This window comes from Thamnophis elegans, chromosome 16 (genome assembly GCF_009769535.1).
Source record: "Thamnophis elegans isolate rThaEle1 chromosome 16, rThaEle1.pri, whole genome shotgun sequence".
NCBI classification, from domain to species: Eukaryota; Metazoa; Chordata; class Lepidosauria; order Squamata; family Colubridae; genus Thamnophis; species Thamnophis elegans.
This window is the reverse complement of record NC_045556.1, coordinates 10023919-10043960: the sequence shown is the minus strand read 5'-3', so window position 1 is coordinate 10043960 and position 20042 is coordinate 10023919. Positions and strand designations below refer to the sequence as shown.

The 20042-nt window shown below is 42.2% G+C and overlaps 1 protein-coding gene across 1 annotated transcript in view; it reads left to right on the top strand.

The window, feature by feature from the left end:
* Positions 1–20042, top strand: part of FBN1 (fibrillin 1) — a 229298-nt gene that overhangs the window by 97387 nt on the left and 111869 nt on the right. Inside the window, exons 22-30 of the mRNA XM_032232926.1 lie at positions 1054–1179; positions 4566–4793; positions 7429–7554; positions 9171–9299; positions 10928–11053; positions 13174–13299; positions 14168–14290; positions 17552–17677; positions 19245–19370. Of these exons, the coding sequence (XP_032088817.1) occupies positions 1054–1179; positions 4566–4793; positions 7429–7554; positions 9171–9299; positions 10928–11053; positions 13174–13299; positions 14168–14290; positions 17552–17677; positions 19245–19370 (1236 nt within the window). The remainder of the gene's footprint in view (positions 1–1053; positions 1180–4565; positions 4794–7428; positions 7555–9170; positions 9300–10927; positions 11054–13173; positions 13300–14167; positions 14291–17551; positions 17678–19244; positions 19371–20042) is intronic.

The window sequence follows — 20042 nt, the reverse complement described above, 5'->3', positions numbered from 1 at the left end:
TGATTCCCAGATGTGTTGTTTCAGGAAGAGAGTGAGAGAAGGAACGGCCCATCAATTCTCCCCCCCTCCAACCGTGTCCCTAATCTCTCTCTCTCTCTCTCTTTCTTTTTTCTTTTCTTTTTTGCTTTCCAAGATAATGACCCAATAGCTTGGATCTATCCTATCACAGATTGACTGTACATAATTTATCTAACCCAGGAGAGGGGGGAAAAACGAGGGGGCTCCGCCTAATCCAGATTGCAAGGGAAGGGGCAGAACATTTTTTGAGTCTTCTGACATGGAAAGTTATTCTTCCAAGATAGTAGTCTTGGATAACGGGCACGGCCGCGGGCTTTGCAGCATTTTGAAAAGCTAACAGAGTCGTTTCCTTGCAGGCCAATGGCAAACAATTTCCCCTCCCCACTGCTCTCTTAAATATGCTTTCTTAAGCAATTGTGCTAAGAGCCTGGAGCCGAGCCCTTTTAAATGTCAGATGTTTTTGCAGAACAGATTTAAATCTTGCAGTTGCAAGTTTGTCCCTCATTCCTCCAAAAACAAGTGGCCTGCAATAATTCTCTCAAGCTTTTGTTTGTTTATTTATTTACGAAAACTTACAATGGCTGCCCGATTCACGTTTAGTGACTCTGGGTGGCTTACAAAGATTAAAAACCCAACCATTAAAAAAAGGAATAACTCCCCTGTCCCCCTGGTGACAACAATCAAATCATATCTTTGACTGATATCTTCATTTCTGTTTTATCTTTTCCTATCTGCCTGAAGCAACCGTATACAGAGGCAATACCTTTTTTCCCCACGGTGGGAAATTGAAGTCAGCTCTGATGTAATTACATTTAAGTTCTTAAAAATGTAAATTGGTTTTCCTACAAATCACAAATGTGCCTCGATTGTGCCCTAAATGAGTAATTTATGTGTCTCTTTTGCTTTTGAATATAGTTGGCAAACTGTGTCTAAAATAGTAATAGAGATAGACTTCTCCCTCTTGAAAAAACAGTATGGCTCCCTCTGTATCTTTACTAACTTTTTAAATCTTTCTTTTTCAATATGTGTTTGAAGATGTTGATGAGTGTGTAGTGTTTCCTGGGGTGTGCACCAATGGCCATTGTGTTAACACTATGGGATCCTTCATCTGTCAGTGTCCCAGTGGAATGACCTTGGACGCAACTGGACGGAGATGTATTGGTAAGTGTTCAGGGCTCTAATGTTGTAAGAAGGACTAGGGGAGATAGGATAGCAGTGTTCCAATATCTCAGGGGCTGCCACAATGAAGAGGGAGTCAAGCTATTCTCCAAAGCACCTGAGGGCAGGACAAGAAGCAATGGGTGAAAAATAATCAAGGAGAGAAGCAACTTAGAACAGGAGAAATTTCCTGACAGTCAGAACAACTAATCAGAGGAACAACTTGCCTCCAGAAGGGCATGCACGCCCTGAAAAACTTACTTCCGCTTTCCGGCAAGTATTCTGGTTACTGTCACACACACGGTGATCAGCTGACTGGCGTGCATGCTCACACCGGAAAACGGAAGACCAGTTCTTCTGGTTTCTGGCTTTGCCGCACACAGAAAGGCCAGCTGATTACAAAATCCTTGCACCCCTAACCCTTTAGAAACAAAAAACCAGGGGTGTTCAAACTTGACAGCTTTAAGACTTGTGGACTTCAACTCCCAGAATTCCTCCTCTCGCTCTTCATCTTGATGATGTGCGGACAGTCTTCCAATATCTCAGGGGCTGCCACAATGAATAGGGAGTCAAGCTATTCTACAAAGCACCTGAGGGCAGGACAAGAAGCAATGGGTGAAAAATAATCAAGGAGAGAAGCAACTTAGAACAGGAGGAATTTCCTGATAGTCAGAACAACTAATCAGAGGAACAACTTGCCTCCAGAAGTTGTGAATGCTCCAACACTGGAAGTTTTTAAGAAGCTGTTGGATAACCATTTGCATCTAGTGGTGTAAGGTTTCCTGCCTAAACAGGGGGTTGGACAAGAGGACCTCCAAGGTCCCTTCCAACTCTCTTATTCTATTCTTCTATTCTACTCTAGATGTGATGAAACCCTCTGGGTGCAAAACTCATTCAAGGCTTCGTGTTTTGATTAGTCTCTTTCACGTGAAGTATTAGTACCGCTTTATAAAGCCTTAGTAAGACCACACCTGGCATACTACATCCAGTTTTGGTTACCGCATTACAAAAAAAAAGATATTGAGGCTTTGGAAAAAGTGCAAAGAAGAGCAGCTATGATGATTAAAGGCCTGGAGACAAAAACAATATGAAGAACAATTGCAGGAATGGGGTTTGGCTAGTCTAGAGAAGAGAAGGACAGGAGGGGGGACACGATAGCAGTATTCTAGTATTTGAGAGGCTGCCACAAAGAAGAGGGGGGGGACCAACTTATTTTCCAAAGTCCCAGAGGGCAGGTCAAGAAACAATGGATAGAAATGAATCAAGGAGAGAAGCAATTTTGAGTTAAGGAGAAACTTCTTAACAGTGAGGACCATTAACCAGTGGACCAGCTTGCTGTTAGAAGTTGTGGGTGCTTCGTCACTGGAGGTTTTTAAGAAAAGACTGGATAGTCACTTCTTTGGAATAGTATAGGGTCTCCTGCTTGAGCAGGGGGTTGGACTTGAAGATCTTGAAGGTCCTTTCCAGTTCTATTCTGATTGAACCATGGGAATCTTCCGTAAACCAAGAGTTGCTCCTAATAATTTCTGCAGTCCAGCAGAAATGAGAGAATGCTATAAACAGATTCTTCCTCTCAGTTCTCTGCTTTCAGTGAGTCTTTGGAGAGAGGAAAATATTTACCATGAGGCACAGGGGTACTTAAGTCTTCCAGTTGTGGCTTGTTAATACTTGGGAAAGCTGGTTCTCATATATTTGTTCTCCTAATCTTTAAAGCCACTGACAGTTGGGTTGGGCAGCTAGACATGACCTAAGATGATGTTATCTTTATATACAGCAAAATGATAAGGATTCCCAAATAAAATGGCTTACAGTTGTGGTCGCAAAGGAAACTCTTGTTATCATTCACCACGGACTTGGTGAGGCTCTAATTTAAACGAGCTTAGGATTCGAAAGACGGATATTTCTGCTTTGATTGTGGTTGTTTTCTTAGCTCTTCTTTGCCAGATGGGTAGAAGCAGTTGAAAAGAATATAACAGTAAGAGGGATTTGGGAGAGAAATAAGAGAAATGTAATGTGTGCAATCAGCTAAAGGCACCCCAAAAGACTCTTAAACACAAAAGCCATTCTCAGCGCACCCATTTTATTCAAAATGGACAGAATATTTAGGGGAAAAAAGGATTGCAGACGATTCCATTTCATGGAGGAGGCTAAGCATGACAGTGCTCAAACATTCATAGCCCTAACATGGTTTGTTTCGTTTTGGATCTGCCTGTTTTGTTGACCTCACCATCGCGTGTCGAAAAATACAGTTTATGGTCTTAGAAGTTGCACGAAGCCAATTATTTATATTACGTCTGAACAAAACATAGCTTGAATGTGCAGTGCACAATTTTCAGTTTAGTTTTTCTGCTGAGACAGTAGAAGACATACAAGAATAGAATAAAATAGAATAGAATAGAACACAGCAGAACAGAACAGAACAGAATAGAATAGTATAGAATTCTTTATTGGCCAGGTGTGATTGGACGCACAAGGAATTTTATGTACACTCTCAGTGTACATAAAAGAAAAGATACCTTCGTCATGAATCATAAGGTGCAACCCCTTAATGATAGTCATAGGGTACAAATAAGCAATCCATTCATACTAGGAAACAATCAATATAAATCGTAAGGATACAAGCAATAGAGTTACAGTCCTGGAGTCATAAGTGGGAGGAGATGGGTAATAGGAACGATGAGAAGATTAATAGTAATGCAGCCTTAGTGAATAGTTTGACAGTGTTGAGGGAATGATTTGTTTAGCAGAGTGATAGCATTGGGGCAAAACCTGTCCTTGTGTCTAATTGTTCTGGTGTGCAGTGCTCTATAGCATCCTTTTGAGGGTAGGAGTTGAAACAATTTATGTCCAGGATGTGAGGACTCTGTAGATAGTTTCACAGCTTTCTTTTTGATTCATGCAGTATGCAGGTCCTCAATGGAAGGCAGGTTGGTAACCGTTGCTTTTTCTGCAGTTCTAATTATCCTCTGAAGTCTGTTTCTGTCTTGTTGGGTTGCAGAACCAAACAAGACAGTTATAGAGTTACAGACCTGGTATAGCTTTGGGACTAATAGCTCTTGGCAGTTTTCCATATTCATTCCTTGCCTCCCCCCTCACATTTATACTGTGTTTACCTTTACATTGATTTTTTTGTTGATTTTATATTTGTATACCTAACTTTTTAACTGCCCATCTCTCTCACGGAGGGGCTTTGGGCAGGTGTGCAATTTAATCAAGACAACAAAACTGTGTCATTTGAGATGATAACTTGAAAAAAAAATGTAAAAACTACATTATAAAATTGCAAAAGGTGGAGGGTTTCAAGATTTCCCGGGTGGTGGGGGTGTGCCCTTGTTCCTTTGTCCTACCCGTTTTCATTGATGGATTGCTAAATGTCCCCCTCCCAACAGATATTCGCTTGGAGTCCTGCTACTTGAGACATGATGATGAGGATTGCACCTCACCCATTGGAGGCCGACACCGCCTGGATGCTTGCTGCTGTTCTGTTGGGGCCTCCTGGGGACCCGACTGTGACGAATGTCCCATAAGGTCCACCCCTGAATACGAAGCTCTTTGCCCTAGAGGACCAGGATTTTCCACCAGAGGAGAAGTTGTCAATGGGAAGCCTTTCTATAAAGGTGAGACAAAATGGCTGCTTCCGCAAAGAAGGCTTCTGAGGAATATATTTCTTTCGTTTCTCCCTCCTTCCTTTTGTTCTGACCTAGGCTTCCCCCAAAAGCACGAGGCAAGAGTCCTGGTCTCAACAAAACCCCTTTTATTAAGCGAATGTGAATTCCTTTCATTCATATTCAGCAAGGCCTGGCAAATAGTCTTTCAAAGGAGTAATTAGGACTACAGACCTTATCTATCTTGGAAAGCTGCCATGTAAATATTTTCCAAATGCAATGATGTGCAAGGAAAGACTCTGGGCACAGAGTCTCTGAGATTCACGGACAGATCTTCACACTCCTGAAACAAATCTAACGACTGAACGAACGAATAGTTTCTTGCAAAAGCCCACTCCCCTTTCGCTCCTCTCTTATGTCCTATGGGAGGGGCCAATCACCTTCCACCTGTGGCTTTACTCCCAAGTCTACCCTGGTTTCTGAGTTGATCTTTTCTATGGGCAGCTCTGTGCATGTGCACCCTGGAACAGGCTCCAGCTGTTCCTCTGCCTCACTGCTGTCTAGCTCTGTAGGCATCTGATCATTGCCAGGCCTCAGCCCCCTCTCTGCCTCCACAGAGCCCTTCTCCAAGCCTTCCCCAGCCTCCAGGACTGGCCCATGCTCCTCCCCAACCTCCTCACTGTCCGAATCTGCTGCTACAACGAAGTCCACACATCACAGGTTTCTCATATCAGAATTGTTGCCTCGGTGTAACAGTCACAACCAGTAGAGTAATAAAATTGGAACTTGGTTCTCTGCTCCCTAATTCCCTCAATCAGTTTCAACTTCCCTAACCTGTTAGAAGGGATGAGTAAAATGCTACTATCTCAAGAGTGCAATCTTTTTGGTATTCCCCAGAAATGTTATATTCCAGAATGGTATATTTACACCCTTCCCCATCTGTGACTAATCTGACAAGAGAAGAACATTTACAGGACAGGTCTGTCTTTCTCTTGTTCTGTGTTCTTGCTGAGATGTTGGGCTTGGGAGGAGATGCTAGGCACTGACCTAAATGTGTCTTCTCCAAGGAGACCAAAGAAGGACTAAAAAACACTTGAAGGTTCTTCTCCCCCCTCTGCTTCTGCCAAGGGTGGTCATGATGGGAATTGGAGAGGAATCAGACAAGGGCGAGGACATAATTATGAGTCATATCTTCTTTGAAACCCAAAGTAACAGTTGCCAACCTGTAAAACGTCCATCATGGTTATTTGTTTTAGCTAAGCCATTCTTATTCAAATGGAATGTTATTTCAGTTAAAGCCATTGGAAATTGGTGGCTAATAAATCTTCTAAGAATCGGTGTTTGCGCCCAGCACAGGCGTTATTGTCATTGAATTATCTCACTTGACTAAGCATTTTATGACTCACTAATCAAAGCAGGGTGGGACACAACATGAACTATAGGGAAGATAAAGAAAGGAAAATATCCCAGTAAAAAACAGACATAATATTGAAAAACAGCCCTATTCATATCACATCAAAAGTAAAGTCCATTGCGTTTAATTATTTTACTTACTACCAAGTATGCTTGGGATAGCAACTTATGTTTCTAACCCTAAGCAATAGATGGAAAATAAGGAGAAAATCAAACTAGAACTAAGGAGAAATTTCCTGACAGTTAGAGCAATTCATCAGTGGAACAGCTTGCTTCCAGAGGTTGTGAGTGCCCCATCACTGGTGGTTTTTAAGAAAAGATTGGACAACCATTTGTCTGAAATGGTATAGGGTTTCCTGCCTAAACAGGGAGCTGGACTAGAAGACCTCCAAGGTCCCTTCCATTATTCTGTTGTTTTGATTAATGCAAGCTAAGTGCAGTTGGGAAGAAATTACTCAGGATGGTTCTTCTTCTTCTTTTTTAGCAGATTTTTTAAAATTATTTTTTCCCTTCTACAACATCTTACAGTCAACATTGTTATGTCATCCTACCTGTACATGTATATAATATTTCGCTTCTATATTTACACACTTTATACACACAAATACACACACACACACACATAGTTTTTGGCTTAATTAATTTTATTCTTGTTTTGCAGCCATTTGTACCAATTGTTCTAAATTTCATCATATTCCGACTCTTCTTTATCTTTTAATTTCAGTCTTAATTTGTCCATCTCTGCACAATCCAAAGTTTTTTTTAATCACTAATTCGTCCGAGGGGGTACTATTTTGTTTCCAGCATTGGGCAAATGCTATTCTAGCTATAGTTAGCAGATGTGTTAATATGTACTTAATTTTCTTTGTATATTTCCCTTTGATTATTCCCAGTAGAAAGATTTCAGGTTTGTATTTTATCTGTTCTCCTGTAATTTCTTATACCCATTTCCAAATTTTTGTCCAGGGATGTTTCTTCTTTTGACCAAAATGAAGAATATCAAATCTATTTCTACAAGGGAAAAATGAGAAGTAATCTACTATCCTTTGTAAACATAATGTCAAATTAATTATATTTCCTCTTCAGACGCAGAGGAGTACTGCTTAATGCTCAGTTGCCACACTTCAAATAGTTCACAAATTATAAAATTGTGTAGTGATATTATTTATTGTGATGTATTGATGGTTACATATACTGGGTTTCATTTTGACAAGTGATTGTGTCTTGATCTCAGATATCAACGAATGCAAAATGATTCCAAGATTGTGCACCTATGGAAAATGCAGAAACACCATTGGTAGCTTCCGGTGTAAATGCGACAATGGATTTGCACTTGATTCTGATGAGAGGAACTGTACAGGTAAATTTCTTGACTTCAGATGATGTTTTGTTTCTTCTTGCAACTTCTGGTGAAATATTCTCCTATTCTACTGCTGGGTCATATTTCTTAGCCAGTGAGGAACTGAGAAGTCCCACAGCATCCACAACCTTTAAATGGAAAATAATCAGCTAAACTTCCTAACATCAATGGGAAGAATTAGCTCTTTGTTTCTTTTCTGTCAAACACAGGAAATCAGGAGTCCAGGCGGTTCAAATGAATTTAGGTTTATTGTATGCTAATCTTCTCTACAAGAATCTTGTCAGACTTTGTTGCATAAATTCAAATCCAGAAGCCCACACAGATAACTGGTTCAGCTGGATTCATTAACTTCTTTATATACATAAGACTAGATGAATAGATGTACAATACCAACAGGTGGTTCTTCCAGGAGTTACAGGCAAACACAAGCAGCTAGTTTCATTTCAGCAGACAAGCTTAGATAGATGGCTAGTTTACTTCTCACAGCAGCAGACTGCTTAAGTTTCTGTTTCAATTCTTTGCCCAGACTCAGATCTGTTTAAGCTCCCATTGGCTGATTTATTTGCTATGCCTATTCATTGGCTGACCTTGTTCCCATGTCTCTCCCAGTCATGAACATTTTAACAAATCTGAACCACTAGCAGTCAAAGCAAATTGCAATTCAAGGTGGACAGAACATCTCTTGTGAGCATGAAGGGACTCGAGATTGATGACGTGTTTGACCCCTCCCTCAGTCTTAGTCTGGTCATCTCCTACAGTCCCCCCCCCCACCACTTCCTTAATGCAGTAGAGGAATTATCTGAGAATATTTCCCAGCTGACACCCAACCTCCATCTCTGAATTAGACAAAAAATATTTTTTAAAAAAATCAGGAAGACAATGAGAGAAATAAAGCAGACCGAGGACTAAAATAAGCGTACAACAGTTATCCGAAAGTATAAACAGCGGGTTCTATTTTCCTGTCAACACTGTGTACAACAGCATGGTAGTCAAAGGAACCCAGGAACTATTAAGGATCTCTTATTTATTTGGGGAATTGTGAGGTAAATGATTAAGGTAGCTTGGGGAAGCCTGATTTTAAAAATGATATGAGAATAGAGAGCGTGACTTTCGTATATTTGACACATCTTTGGAGTTAGTCATGAATGGATAACAAATAATGTTCGTGAGGTGAGGTGACAAATGGATGTCGTTGCCTCATTTCCTGTCAGGCACAAGGAACCAGAACAGCTCTGTGAATAGGCCAAAGTAGTTCATTGTTGATCAGCTATATTACAAGAATTTCACCAGGCTGACTGTATTCCTTTGGGAACCAAAGGATAAAGCTTCACTCCTTTGGCCTATGATGTTTTCTTCCCTCCTCTCCTTCAACTCTTCCATCACAGCTCCAGATTAGGCAGTTTTTTATCAGGCCCATAATCTACCCAGGTCTTTCTAAGGATAGTCAAACTTTCTCCCGTATTGCGATGGAGACTTTCCCTGGAAATAAAAATGGAATAGCTAAGTATTTATATTTGTGTGACTTGGGTTCTTTGTTTATTCGTGTTTACCCCTTTAGTCAACGCTTGCCATCTGGATATTTATTTTTGAAATAAGCTCGATTCTTTCTCTTGCAGATATTGATGAATGCCGCATTTCTCCCGATCTCTGTGGCCAAGGAATTTGCGTCAATACTCCAGGGGACTTCCACTGTAAATGCTTCGAGGGCTACGAAAGTGGATTTATGATGATGAAAAACTGCATGGGTATGTCGTTTTATCACGCATTTGCTCTGGGGCTGAAGTCCATCCTGTTAGGTGGACCTTAAAGTTTCAGGGACCATAAAGGGTGGTGGGCACTTGACTTCCATTTTTATTGCAACAACCATAAAGAAGAATTGCAGGGCGGGGGGGGGAGTTCCCTTTGGTATCTGCAGTTTTTCCTTTCCCGTTTTTAAAGTTGATTTGACTTCTTAAAAGCTGCTTCTCCAATCTGTTCCTCTCCAGATCTTCCCCAAACTCATCCAGAAAGTATCAGATTGAGGAAAGCTGCTGTACTCTTTCCAAATTGTGATCATGATGCTCTAAAGTAGTCTGTTTTCCCCCTCCCCACAATTTGAGCACTAGCATTTAGATATATACTGCTTAACAGTCCTTTACAGCCCTCTTTAAGTGGTTTACAGAATCAGCCTATTGCCCCCAACAATCTGGCTCCTCGTTTTACCCACCTTGGAAGGATGGAAGGCTGAGACAACCTTGAGCCTAGTGAGATCTGAACTGCCAAATTGCAGTCAGCCGGCAGTCAGCAGAAGTAGCCTGCAGTACTGCATTCTAACCACTGCGCCACCGTGGCTCAAGACACTTAACTTGCAATAGTAATGGATGAAATGATTCTCTTTTGCCCTGTTTTTGGAGATGTTAGTTCCAATAAAGGAGAGTATTTGTAGCTCAGGGTTGAAATGAGGGATCCTTGATGCCCAGTTGAGCTTGGGGTTTGGGGTTTTTTTGCAGACGTTTCATGACCAAACTAGGTAACATCATCACTCCATTGACGATGTTATCTAGTTCAGATAATGAAAGGTCTGAAAGAAAACAATAGCAATAGCAATAGCAGTAGACTTATATACCGCTTCATAGGGCTTTCAGCCCTCTCTAAGTGGTTTACAGAGAGTCAGCATATTGCCCCCAACAATCTGGGTCCTCATTTTACCCACCTCGGAAGGATGGAAGGCTGAGTCAACCCTGAGCTGGTGAGATTTGAACCGCTGAACTGCTGATCTAGCAGTAGCCTGCAGTGCTGCATTTAACCACTGCGCCACCTTGGCTCTAAAACAACCAGATGATGTTAGTAGCCTGCCCAGATTCCTACCAAACACATAAACTTAAGTCAGATAGATGGCTAGTTTACTTCTCAGAGCAGCAGAGAAACCCAAGTCTTGATTATGGCTTGAGTCCAGAATTAACTTCCAAATCTGGATAAATCCAGAAGAACTGATCTGACTCAGTCACTACATCTCAGTGAAAAGGGAAAGAGCCAGACAAAGGAAGACTGGAAGAGGGAAGAAAGTGCAGAAACCTACAACCGATAAAGTGAGCCCCTGCTTAGTTATGGGAACTTCTCTCGGGGAAGAACAGTGTTTGAGAAGGGAGGCGTTCCCTTGGGGCAGGGAAAAGGAAGGAAACCGCCCTTGGAAGTTGGTTAGAGGAGCTGGCAGAAGAGAAAAAAAAACTGGGGAGGAGGCACAGAGCTCAGAAGAGCAAGTAAACACACACACACACACACACACAGACTCACGGCTGAAACTTTAGATCCCAACACGTTTCCCACCCCTCGTCTCCTCTCTTGCACATTTTCACAAGCATTTTTTTTGGGGGGGGTGTCCCTTCTTTTGCAGATATTGATGAATGCGAACGAAACCCCTTGTTGTGCAGAGGGGGCATTTGCCACAATACCGAAGGAAGTTACAAGTGTGAATGTCCTCCCGGCCATCAGTTGGCTTCCAACATCTCTGCCTGCATAGGTACGGCGACGGTGGTGGTGGTGGGTGTGTGTGTGAAAAAATATTTCTTCTTCATCCTGGCTGCTTTTTACAGTTACAACTGAACGTCGTCTCCATTTTCTTGGCATCGGCTGCTCCGACCCTGTCCTGGCACTTTCTCAAGAGGTTTTCTTTTTAAACATCCTGAAATAAGGCATGGAAAGAATGACTCATCATCCTCGGGAAAAGAAAAGGAAAGGAAAAAAAACCTAGGGCAGGCTCCCAAAATTCGGATCTGTTACCTCGTCTGGTGCCAGGAACTAAGTTTAGAGTAATCCTGGACCGCTACAGATTTTTTTAAAATATTGCACAGGTCAGGCAGTCTTGTTTTGTTTCATAGTGGCAACCGCTTTGGGGAGCATCTTTTTAAGCGTTTCAGGCGTACGCACAACTTAGATATAAGTAGTAGATATAAGAAGCCTATAAAGGAAGTCTGTGTCCTTGGTTTCCTAGCCAGATGAGATCGATGCCAGGGGAAATAACCTGTAACCTGTCTTATAGGCAGTCCTGGTTTAATGACCTCTTGTTCGGTGACTGTTCAAACTTTCTGGGGTGGTTGAGATAGGTAGACTTTTTATACATTCTTTGGAGCTTTGTGATTGAGATGCCTGTCCCTGTATAAAAACGTGCCCTTTAATATTTTATTTATTGCCAGATTCCTACGGGGATCATGTAGGGGTCATGGCTGGCTCTACAGACAAGAAGTGAAATGCAAATCCTAGGGGTTTGTCGCAGCTAATCTTGTCAGCTTCGGATTGCCTAATTGTGTTGCTTATTTGGAATCTCTTTGCTTATGGAATAGTTTGGCCCAGTCTTTCTGAGTGGACTGGAGGCTTTCAAAAAAAAAAAAAAAAAAGACTGGACAGTCACTTGTCTGAAATGGTATAGAGGATCTCCTGCTTGAGAGGGGGTGTGGGTGTTGGACTAGATGACCTTCAAGATCCTTTTCAACTCTACTATTCTATGTTCTATGGATACAAAATCTGCATTCCTAAAGAATCTTTTGCTCTTCAATCTTTTGCTTGAGGCTGTTTTCCTAGGGCGGGAAGACTGGGGGGGCTGCTTTCTGCTTTTGTTAATATTTTTTTCTCCTCTTCCCCTTTAGGGGAAATATTCTATCCTGTCTCTTTTTAATATTAAGAAGGAAGAATAGTTTAATCTGAGAAGGGAGGGCTTCCTACACACTTATGGCAGTTGCATGTAATTGCCATTTGCAATTTCCTGCAGAGGCAATGGGGAAGACGGCAGGAAATTCAGAAGTTGCTCCAATAAGTCGCTTGTACTATATGTTCTCCAGCCCGGCAGCAGCCTGTCTTGATTCTCCCACACGGGCACCTTTCCAGCCACTTACCTGCCTGGTGGCCTGATGGCAAACCACCTGGGACTTGTTCAACAATTGTGATCTTCACTTAACCATGGCAACAGGGTTGTTAAGAGAATCACTGCGGTTGTTAAGTGAATCACACAGTGACGATGGCTTCCCCCATGGACTTTGCTTAATGAAAGCCAGCTGGGGAAGTCGCTAATGGTGATCACACAGTCCCAGGATGCTACAATTGTCATAAATACATACTGGTTGCCAAGCACCTGAATTTTGATTGTGGGGATTCTACAACTGTCATAATTATGAGGACTGTGCATAAATCCCTTTTTTTCAGTGCCAATGTAACTTTGACTCCCGGTATGTTTCATTTCTGCCTATTGATCCTTGAAATTTAACTGAAAATATAAAGCTTAGCTGAGGATCAATAGAATTTTGTTGTTTCTGCCTTTTTCTTGGTAACTTTTTTTGAGTCGGATCATTGGGCTGGAATTTGGCTTAAACCTCTTGGCAAACTCTTTAAAGTTTGAGAACATTTATTGTCCTCTGACGCCAGAAATGAGTGATTGGCTCTTTCGTTATGTGGGGCACAGTGTTAAAATCCTTTTTTTGCCTTTAATTTCATGTTTTCTTGTTATAACTTTTGCTGGATTGTCCCTTCATTTTTTTGGGATTATCCCAAGGACTCATGTAAACGTTCCTAACATCATACCCTCCTGTCGAAGCAGGATTGAGTGGATTTCATGTTTCAAATTCCCCTCCCTCTTGGTTTTTCAAACAGATATCAATGAATGTGACCTGAGTATGAATCTGTGCAGAAACGGACGTTGTGTCAACCTGATAGGAAAATATCAATGTGCTTGTAACCCTGGATACCAGTCTACACCTGACCGACTCTTCTGCATTGGTGAGTTTTCTTCTTCTGAATGAGCTATTCGGTGAACACAAACATTGCTCATCTTTTTTCACTGTTGGCATACATTTACGTCAAGTAGACGACTGAAAGAATAGACTTGTAATTGTTCAACTATTATGGTACTAGTACAGTGGTGGGTTTCAAAAATTGTTCGAACCTACTCTGTGGGTGTGGCCTCCTTTGTGGGAGTGGCTTGCCACCCATGTGACCGGATGGGAGTGGCTTGCCGCCCATGTGACTGGATATGAAGATGCCGACGACACTTGTCAGAACCACCTTAAATTACCTCACACACAGCACTGGCATGCATAAGAATATGATGTAAACTTGTTTTTTAAAAGGCATCTTTGGTTTGCGTTAAAACAATTTCAACACACGCAATGTTCTGATTGCACCACAAACGCAGTAGTCATCCTTACCTTTCACAGAGGCACTGAGTTTTATAAATAGGAGCATGATAGTGTAGAATAATCATATCCAAGGACCAGGGGTGGGTTTCAAAAAATGTTGGAACCTCTTCTGTAGGTGTGGCCTGCTTTCCGGGTCCACTGGTGGAACCTCTTCTAACTGGTTCGGTAGATTTGACGAACCGGTTCTACCAAATAGGTGCGAACTGGTAGGAACCCACCACTGTACTAGTAGGAGAAAAGATGGTGTTTCCCTTGTGTCATGAGCTACTCCTTGACAATTCTGAGACAACCTGTGCCTTTACTGTGATAATTCTGGGCTCAAGATTAACCACAAATTTTACCTTGATTGCTCTGTATTAGTAACACTGAAATTTCTATAGCTAGGGCCTTGTTAGAAAGCTTGCCCATTATTGCAATGCGTAAGACATCTCTCTCTTTTTTTTCACCAGATATTGATGAATGCCAAATAATTAATGGCGGCTGTGACACGTACTGTACAAATTCAGAAGGCAGCTATGAATGTAGCTGTAGACCCGGTTTTGCACTAATGCCAGATCACAGAACTTGCACTGGTAAAGTAAATTTATGAACATTTGCTATATGTTACCTGATGTTTGCTAATGTCTTGGCTGCACCTCTGATTTTTCTCTGGCCTTAATGTATCTTTGCTTTCCTGTTTACTCAAATGTGAGTTCCATTGAAATCTGCCATGTTCAAGTAATTGTGTGTAGAGTAGGGGCTGTGGTTTTAATATATGAAAACTGCATACAAATGGGATATTTATTGGATATCCAGGGGGAAGTGGTGGTTTAGATATTGGCCTAGAGGTGGGGAGATCAGGGCTCCACTCGTGTCAATTACAGAAAATCAAAACAATAGGAGGAAATGTTTTGAGCTTCTGAAAAAAAAAGTGGAAAAGCAATTTTTCTACATGGGGCTGCCCCTGAAAAGTGTTCAAAGACTACAATTAGTCCAGAATGCAGCCGCGCGAGCGATACTGGGTGTACCAAGGTACACCCACACTACACCTATCCTCCGCGAGCTGCACTGGCTCCCTATCGGTCTCTGAGCACGATTCAAGGTGCTGGTCATTACCTTTAAAGCCCTACATGGCCTAGGACCCGGATATCTGCGAGACCGTCTTCTGCCGCACACCTCCCAACGACCGATAAGATCGCACAGTGTGGGCCTTCTCCAGGTGCCATCAGCCAGACAATGTTGGCTGGCGGCACCCCGGGGGAGGGCCTTCTCTGTAGCCGCTCCGACCCTATGGAATGAACTACCCCCAGAGATCCAGACCCTACCCACTCTCATGGCCTTCTGAAAGGCTATCAAAACCTGGCTATTCCGGCAGGCCCCGGGCTGTTGACCTCTCAACCGAGGTCCAGCCCCGATTAGACAGGGTGCATGATGTGCTTCTTTTAATCTGCTTTCCTTTGTTTGTTTTTAACCCTTCTTTTAAAATTTTATTTTCTGTAAGCCACCCGGAGTCCTTCGGGATTGGGCGGCCTATAAATTTAATAAATCCAATCCAATCCAATCCAATTCTTATTAGAATTGATTAGAAACTGGCAATCAAGCATGCCAGTTTATTTTCAGTTCCAAGATTCTATTCCCCAGAATTGTTTCCTATTAATAATTTGTTAAAGAGATAGCCAACCTAGAAGTAAGGAGAAATTTCCTGAGGGTGAGAGCAATTAAGCAGTTGAACAGTTTGCCTCCTGCAATTGTGAGTGCTCCATCAGTGGAAGTTTTCAAGAATAGGTGGACAGCCATTTCTGCCGGAATGGTATTGGTATTAAGGCAGGGGGTTGGACTAGAAGACCTCCAAGGTCCCTTCCATTCCTAAGGATTCTACGTTTTATGAATATAGAATGTAGAATCCTAGGGATGGAAGGAAGCTTGGTTTTCCAATGGATTTGTTGCACATTCTGGCCACCAAAATGGGATTAGGGTGAGATGAAAAGAGCGTTGCGGTTGACCTCTTTATTTATTTGATTTATAACAAGAATAATTTACAACGAAGAATAAAAACAAATCAACCCTTCCCACCAGGCTTCAGGCCAATCAGTCTATTAGCCTCCTGGCTCAACCCCATCCTAGCTGTACTCTTGAGGGAAAGACCAGTTCTTTACGATTTTCCAGAAGGGAATCTTGAAGCTTAGATGGAAGACTGTTCCCAAAAATTGGGGCAGCTACACGGAAGGCATGCTTCCAAGGCCCCATCAGGTAGCAGCATTTAAGAGAAGGCACTGGATTCAGAGAAGGAGAGATGTAAGAACAGGAGGGGTGGAAGTACACCTGCCAAATTTCAAGCAAGCATATCCGAAGTACAGGGGTGGGATTGAAATTTTTTAGCAACTGGGTCTCTGCCTGGTTGCTGGTTGGGCGTGCCCATGGGGGCATAGCCTACTCAGCCTCCTCATGGCGGGGGGAGGCTCTCACGCTCCGGAGGCTCCGGAGGCTGTCCTCAAGTTTCAGGGAGGGCAAAAACGGCTTCCCCCATGCTCCAGAGTCCCTCCGGAGGTCGGAAACAAACCCGTTTCGGGAGTTCCGGAACTTCCGGTAGGGCCATTTTCTGCCCTCCCAGAGCCTCTGTGCGGACCCTGTACTTACCTGGCATGATGAACAGGCTGTGTGGAGTCTCCTGGGAGGGGAGTGGTGGGGTAAGTAGGCCAAGCCAGTCCTTGCAACAACCGGTTCGGTGAACCGGTTGGAAAATTAGCACCCGGTTCGCCTGAACCAGTCCAATCCGTCTGAATCCCACCCCTGCCTAAGTACGGAGAAATAAAACAAGTGTGCCTTTTGCATGACTCTTTAGCTAAAGCTCCAGATCCTAATTGTTTTGGGGTTTGATAACATCGTGCGATTATTAAATGATCAACAGCCAACAAAGGATGTCTTCCATGTTGGCTCTCCTTACAAAAACAACTGTTATAACACTTTCTGTTTGTTTGGTGCAAGCTGCATAGAGAATGAATAATGACCCTCAGCCTCTTGGACTGGGTTAGTTAAAATGAGTTAAGTTTTCTGCAGCTGCATTAATTCCTAAAAGCCACAATAGACTCATTTTTTTAATGAGTTACACCCTTTATTTTTCCCAAAGAGAAGAGAATCTCAGACCAAATCTTTGTTTTGCAAACATTTCTTTTGAGTAACCAAGCAAAGTTTTGGATATTCAGCTGGTATGCGGTGACCTTAACAGGGAAAATCCTGAGAAATTATTCCAGAGATTCAAAAAGACTCTGAGTTAAAAAGAATAAAACAGATCTATCTATCTATCTATCTATCTATCTATCTATCTATCTATCTATCTATCTATCTATCTATCTATCTATCATCCATCCATCCATCCATCCATCCATCTAATTTATTGGCTGCCCATCTTGCCACAGATAGTAATACTTGCACAAAATGGAATTTCTTATATCTAATGTCAATGCACAATGACTAATCATAAGCACTGGTCCAGAGAACTGTACATACCAAGTAATGCAAGGTGAGTTAAGCAGAGAATATGCAGAATTGACAGATATTTTAATAAAACATTATAGTTCAGGGGTGTCAAACTCGCGGCCCACTGGCTGGATGTGTCATATGCTGGCTCCGCCCCCACCTGGTTTAGCGAAGGGGGGGGGACAGTCCCAATACGTCACATGACACGGCAAGTTTGACACCCCTGTCATAGTCCAAAAGAAATTGTATGGATTTTTCCTAGGTGGATACCTGTGAGCAAAGACCAGATTCTCCCTGTACAATTTTTCACTTGGTTGTGAGACAGAAAGAAAGCAGACAACTAACTCCGAATATCTACTTGTGCCTTTTTCTTTTAGACATTGATGAGTGTGAAAACAACCCGAACATCTGTGATGGTGGCCAATGCACTAACATCCCTGGAGAATACAGGTGTCTTTGCTATGATGGCTTCATGACATCCGAAGACATGAAGACATGCTTAGGCAAGTAAAACATCTGTTATCCTAACCTTGTTGTCGGTTGAGCCTGTCTTGTGGATAGAATCAGAGACAGAATGATTAGTTCCCAAAGTGAAGCCAAAAGCAGATCTTTCATAAGAAAGCCGAACGTAGTTTATGGTTTCCATCAAGGATCAGGGAGGTCAGAGCAATAAAGGAGGACCTTTGTAACTCAGGGTTGAAAGGAGGGATCCTTGATGCTCTCTGAGCTTGGTTGTTTTCTTGCAGATGTTTTGTCACCCAAACTGAGCAACATCCGTGTTGGTACCTGACAAACTGGCACCTGATGATGTTATGTTGGGTGGAAACCTAATAAATAATTGAATGGCTTTATCCAGATAGTGTTGACTTACAAAATGTCCAGGAAGCAGGTCTCATGTTGATTGGGAATTCTGGGATTTGTAATCCACTACACCTGCGAAGAACTAGCTTAGAAATAGAGATTGAATCAATTGGTTTTGCTACTACACATTGACGTATCACTTAATAGTGACCCATTTACCTGTGGATTAATTTTTAGTGGTACCTCAAAGTCTCTTTAACTGAATGCAGACATGTATCTATTTCTTGGCACATAAAATAATTAAAGGCATCTCAGGTAATCCCACTGTGACACATCTGTAGACTTTCTGTGTATTATTGAGACTGAAATCTGGAGAATTCTGCTACATTTTCCCCCCTAAAAAAATAGGATAAAGCAAGGTAAGCTGAGAAATACTTGCGTTAAAGTAACTCTTCAGAGGTGATGGCTTGTAAAAGGAACAAGATTTCCCAATTTTTAGATTTTTTTAGTGCAGGCCTTGTCCTTCTGCATACACGAAGAGGTTTGGAGTTTGATAGAAAAGTCACATAATGTATTTGTGCATTATTAGGCAGTTTGTATATGGAGATGATAAAAAATAGCATAAAGAACACTGTGTATGTCTACATACATCAAGGGGCTGCAACCTGTGGCTCTGGAGCTGCATGTGGCTTTTTTTATCCCTCTGCTGTGGCTCCCTGTCGCCGGTTGGCTCCAGAATTGATAGGGCTTTTGGTCAGGACAGGCAGAGGGAAAAAGATGCCATTCTAGGAGGAGACTCTATGGTGGGGGAACCAGAGTTCCAGTTGGCTCCAGAATTGAACGGGGTGGGGTGGGGGCTTCCAGTTAGGACTCTTTGTGGCTCTTTGAGTGTTTAAGATTGCTGACCCCTGACATACACAGATGGATCCTTAGATCATAATGTTGTTGATGTTATGACTGAACAAGACAAAAACACAGCACCAGCCCACCATTTTGAGAATGTTTTCGGGGAGCGTAAACAATTATGATCTAACAGCAGCAATTGTTGTCTTGTTAATACACTTGGGTGGGGGGATAGAGTTCAGCATCCCTGTTTAAACTCCAGCTTCCCCCCCAAAAAACTAAACAAACCTACTTCCAAATAGGCTGTAGTTTTTCCTTGCCAAATTTATAATGCTCCTTCTTCGTTAATGAGTCTTGGTTTCAGTACATATGAGTCAAGCATTAAATCACATTTTATAACCTATGAACATTCTTTGTCCTCTCCAGATATTAACGAATGTGATCTGAATCCAAACATCTGCCTGAGCGGAAGCTGTGAGAATACAAAAGGCTCTTTCATCTGCCACTGTGAAATAGGTTACTCTGGAAAGAAAGGGACAACGGGTTGCACAGGTAAGTTTTTACCTAGGAGGGTGTGATGGTTCTTAAAAACCATCACGCGTCGTATAGTTCTAAGCTCTCATCTGCATTGATGTAATAACGCCTGCCATAGTAGGATTAATTTAAGATGAGCTGGATTGTGAAAGACACAGATTTTGCCTTATTGAAATATGGTCTGTTTTCCTTCTGTGTCAAGGTCTTTATTTCTGCAATACATCCTTATCTCTGTTATTGCAAATTACTGTATTTTCCGGAATATAAGACATACCTTTTCCCCTAAAAAAATGGGGTGAAAATCTGGGTGCATCTTATACACTGAATACAGCATTTTTGGCCTCCCGAAACCCCACCCCCTTTGCAAAAATGGCCCTGCATAGCCTTTGGGAGGCTTCCAGAGTGCTCCTGGGGGCTGGGGAGGACAGAAATGAGTAAAAAAACACACCATTTTTGCTCATTTGTACCCCCCCAGCCCCCAGGAGCACTCTGGAAGCCTTCCAAAGGCTGTGCATGCCCTTTTTGGGGGGCAAAAAACGGGCCCATTTTTGCGAAAAAACGGCCTGTTTTTTGGGAAGTCTGCAGAGTGCAAAACCTCTTTTAAAAATTTGCCTCTTCAAAATCTTGGTGCGTCTTATACACCAGAAAACATGGTATTCTTTCCTTTGGGGCATCTACGAAGTCTGCCAC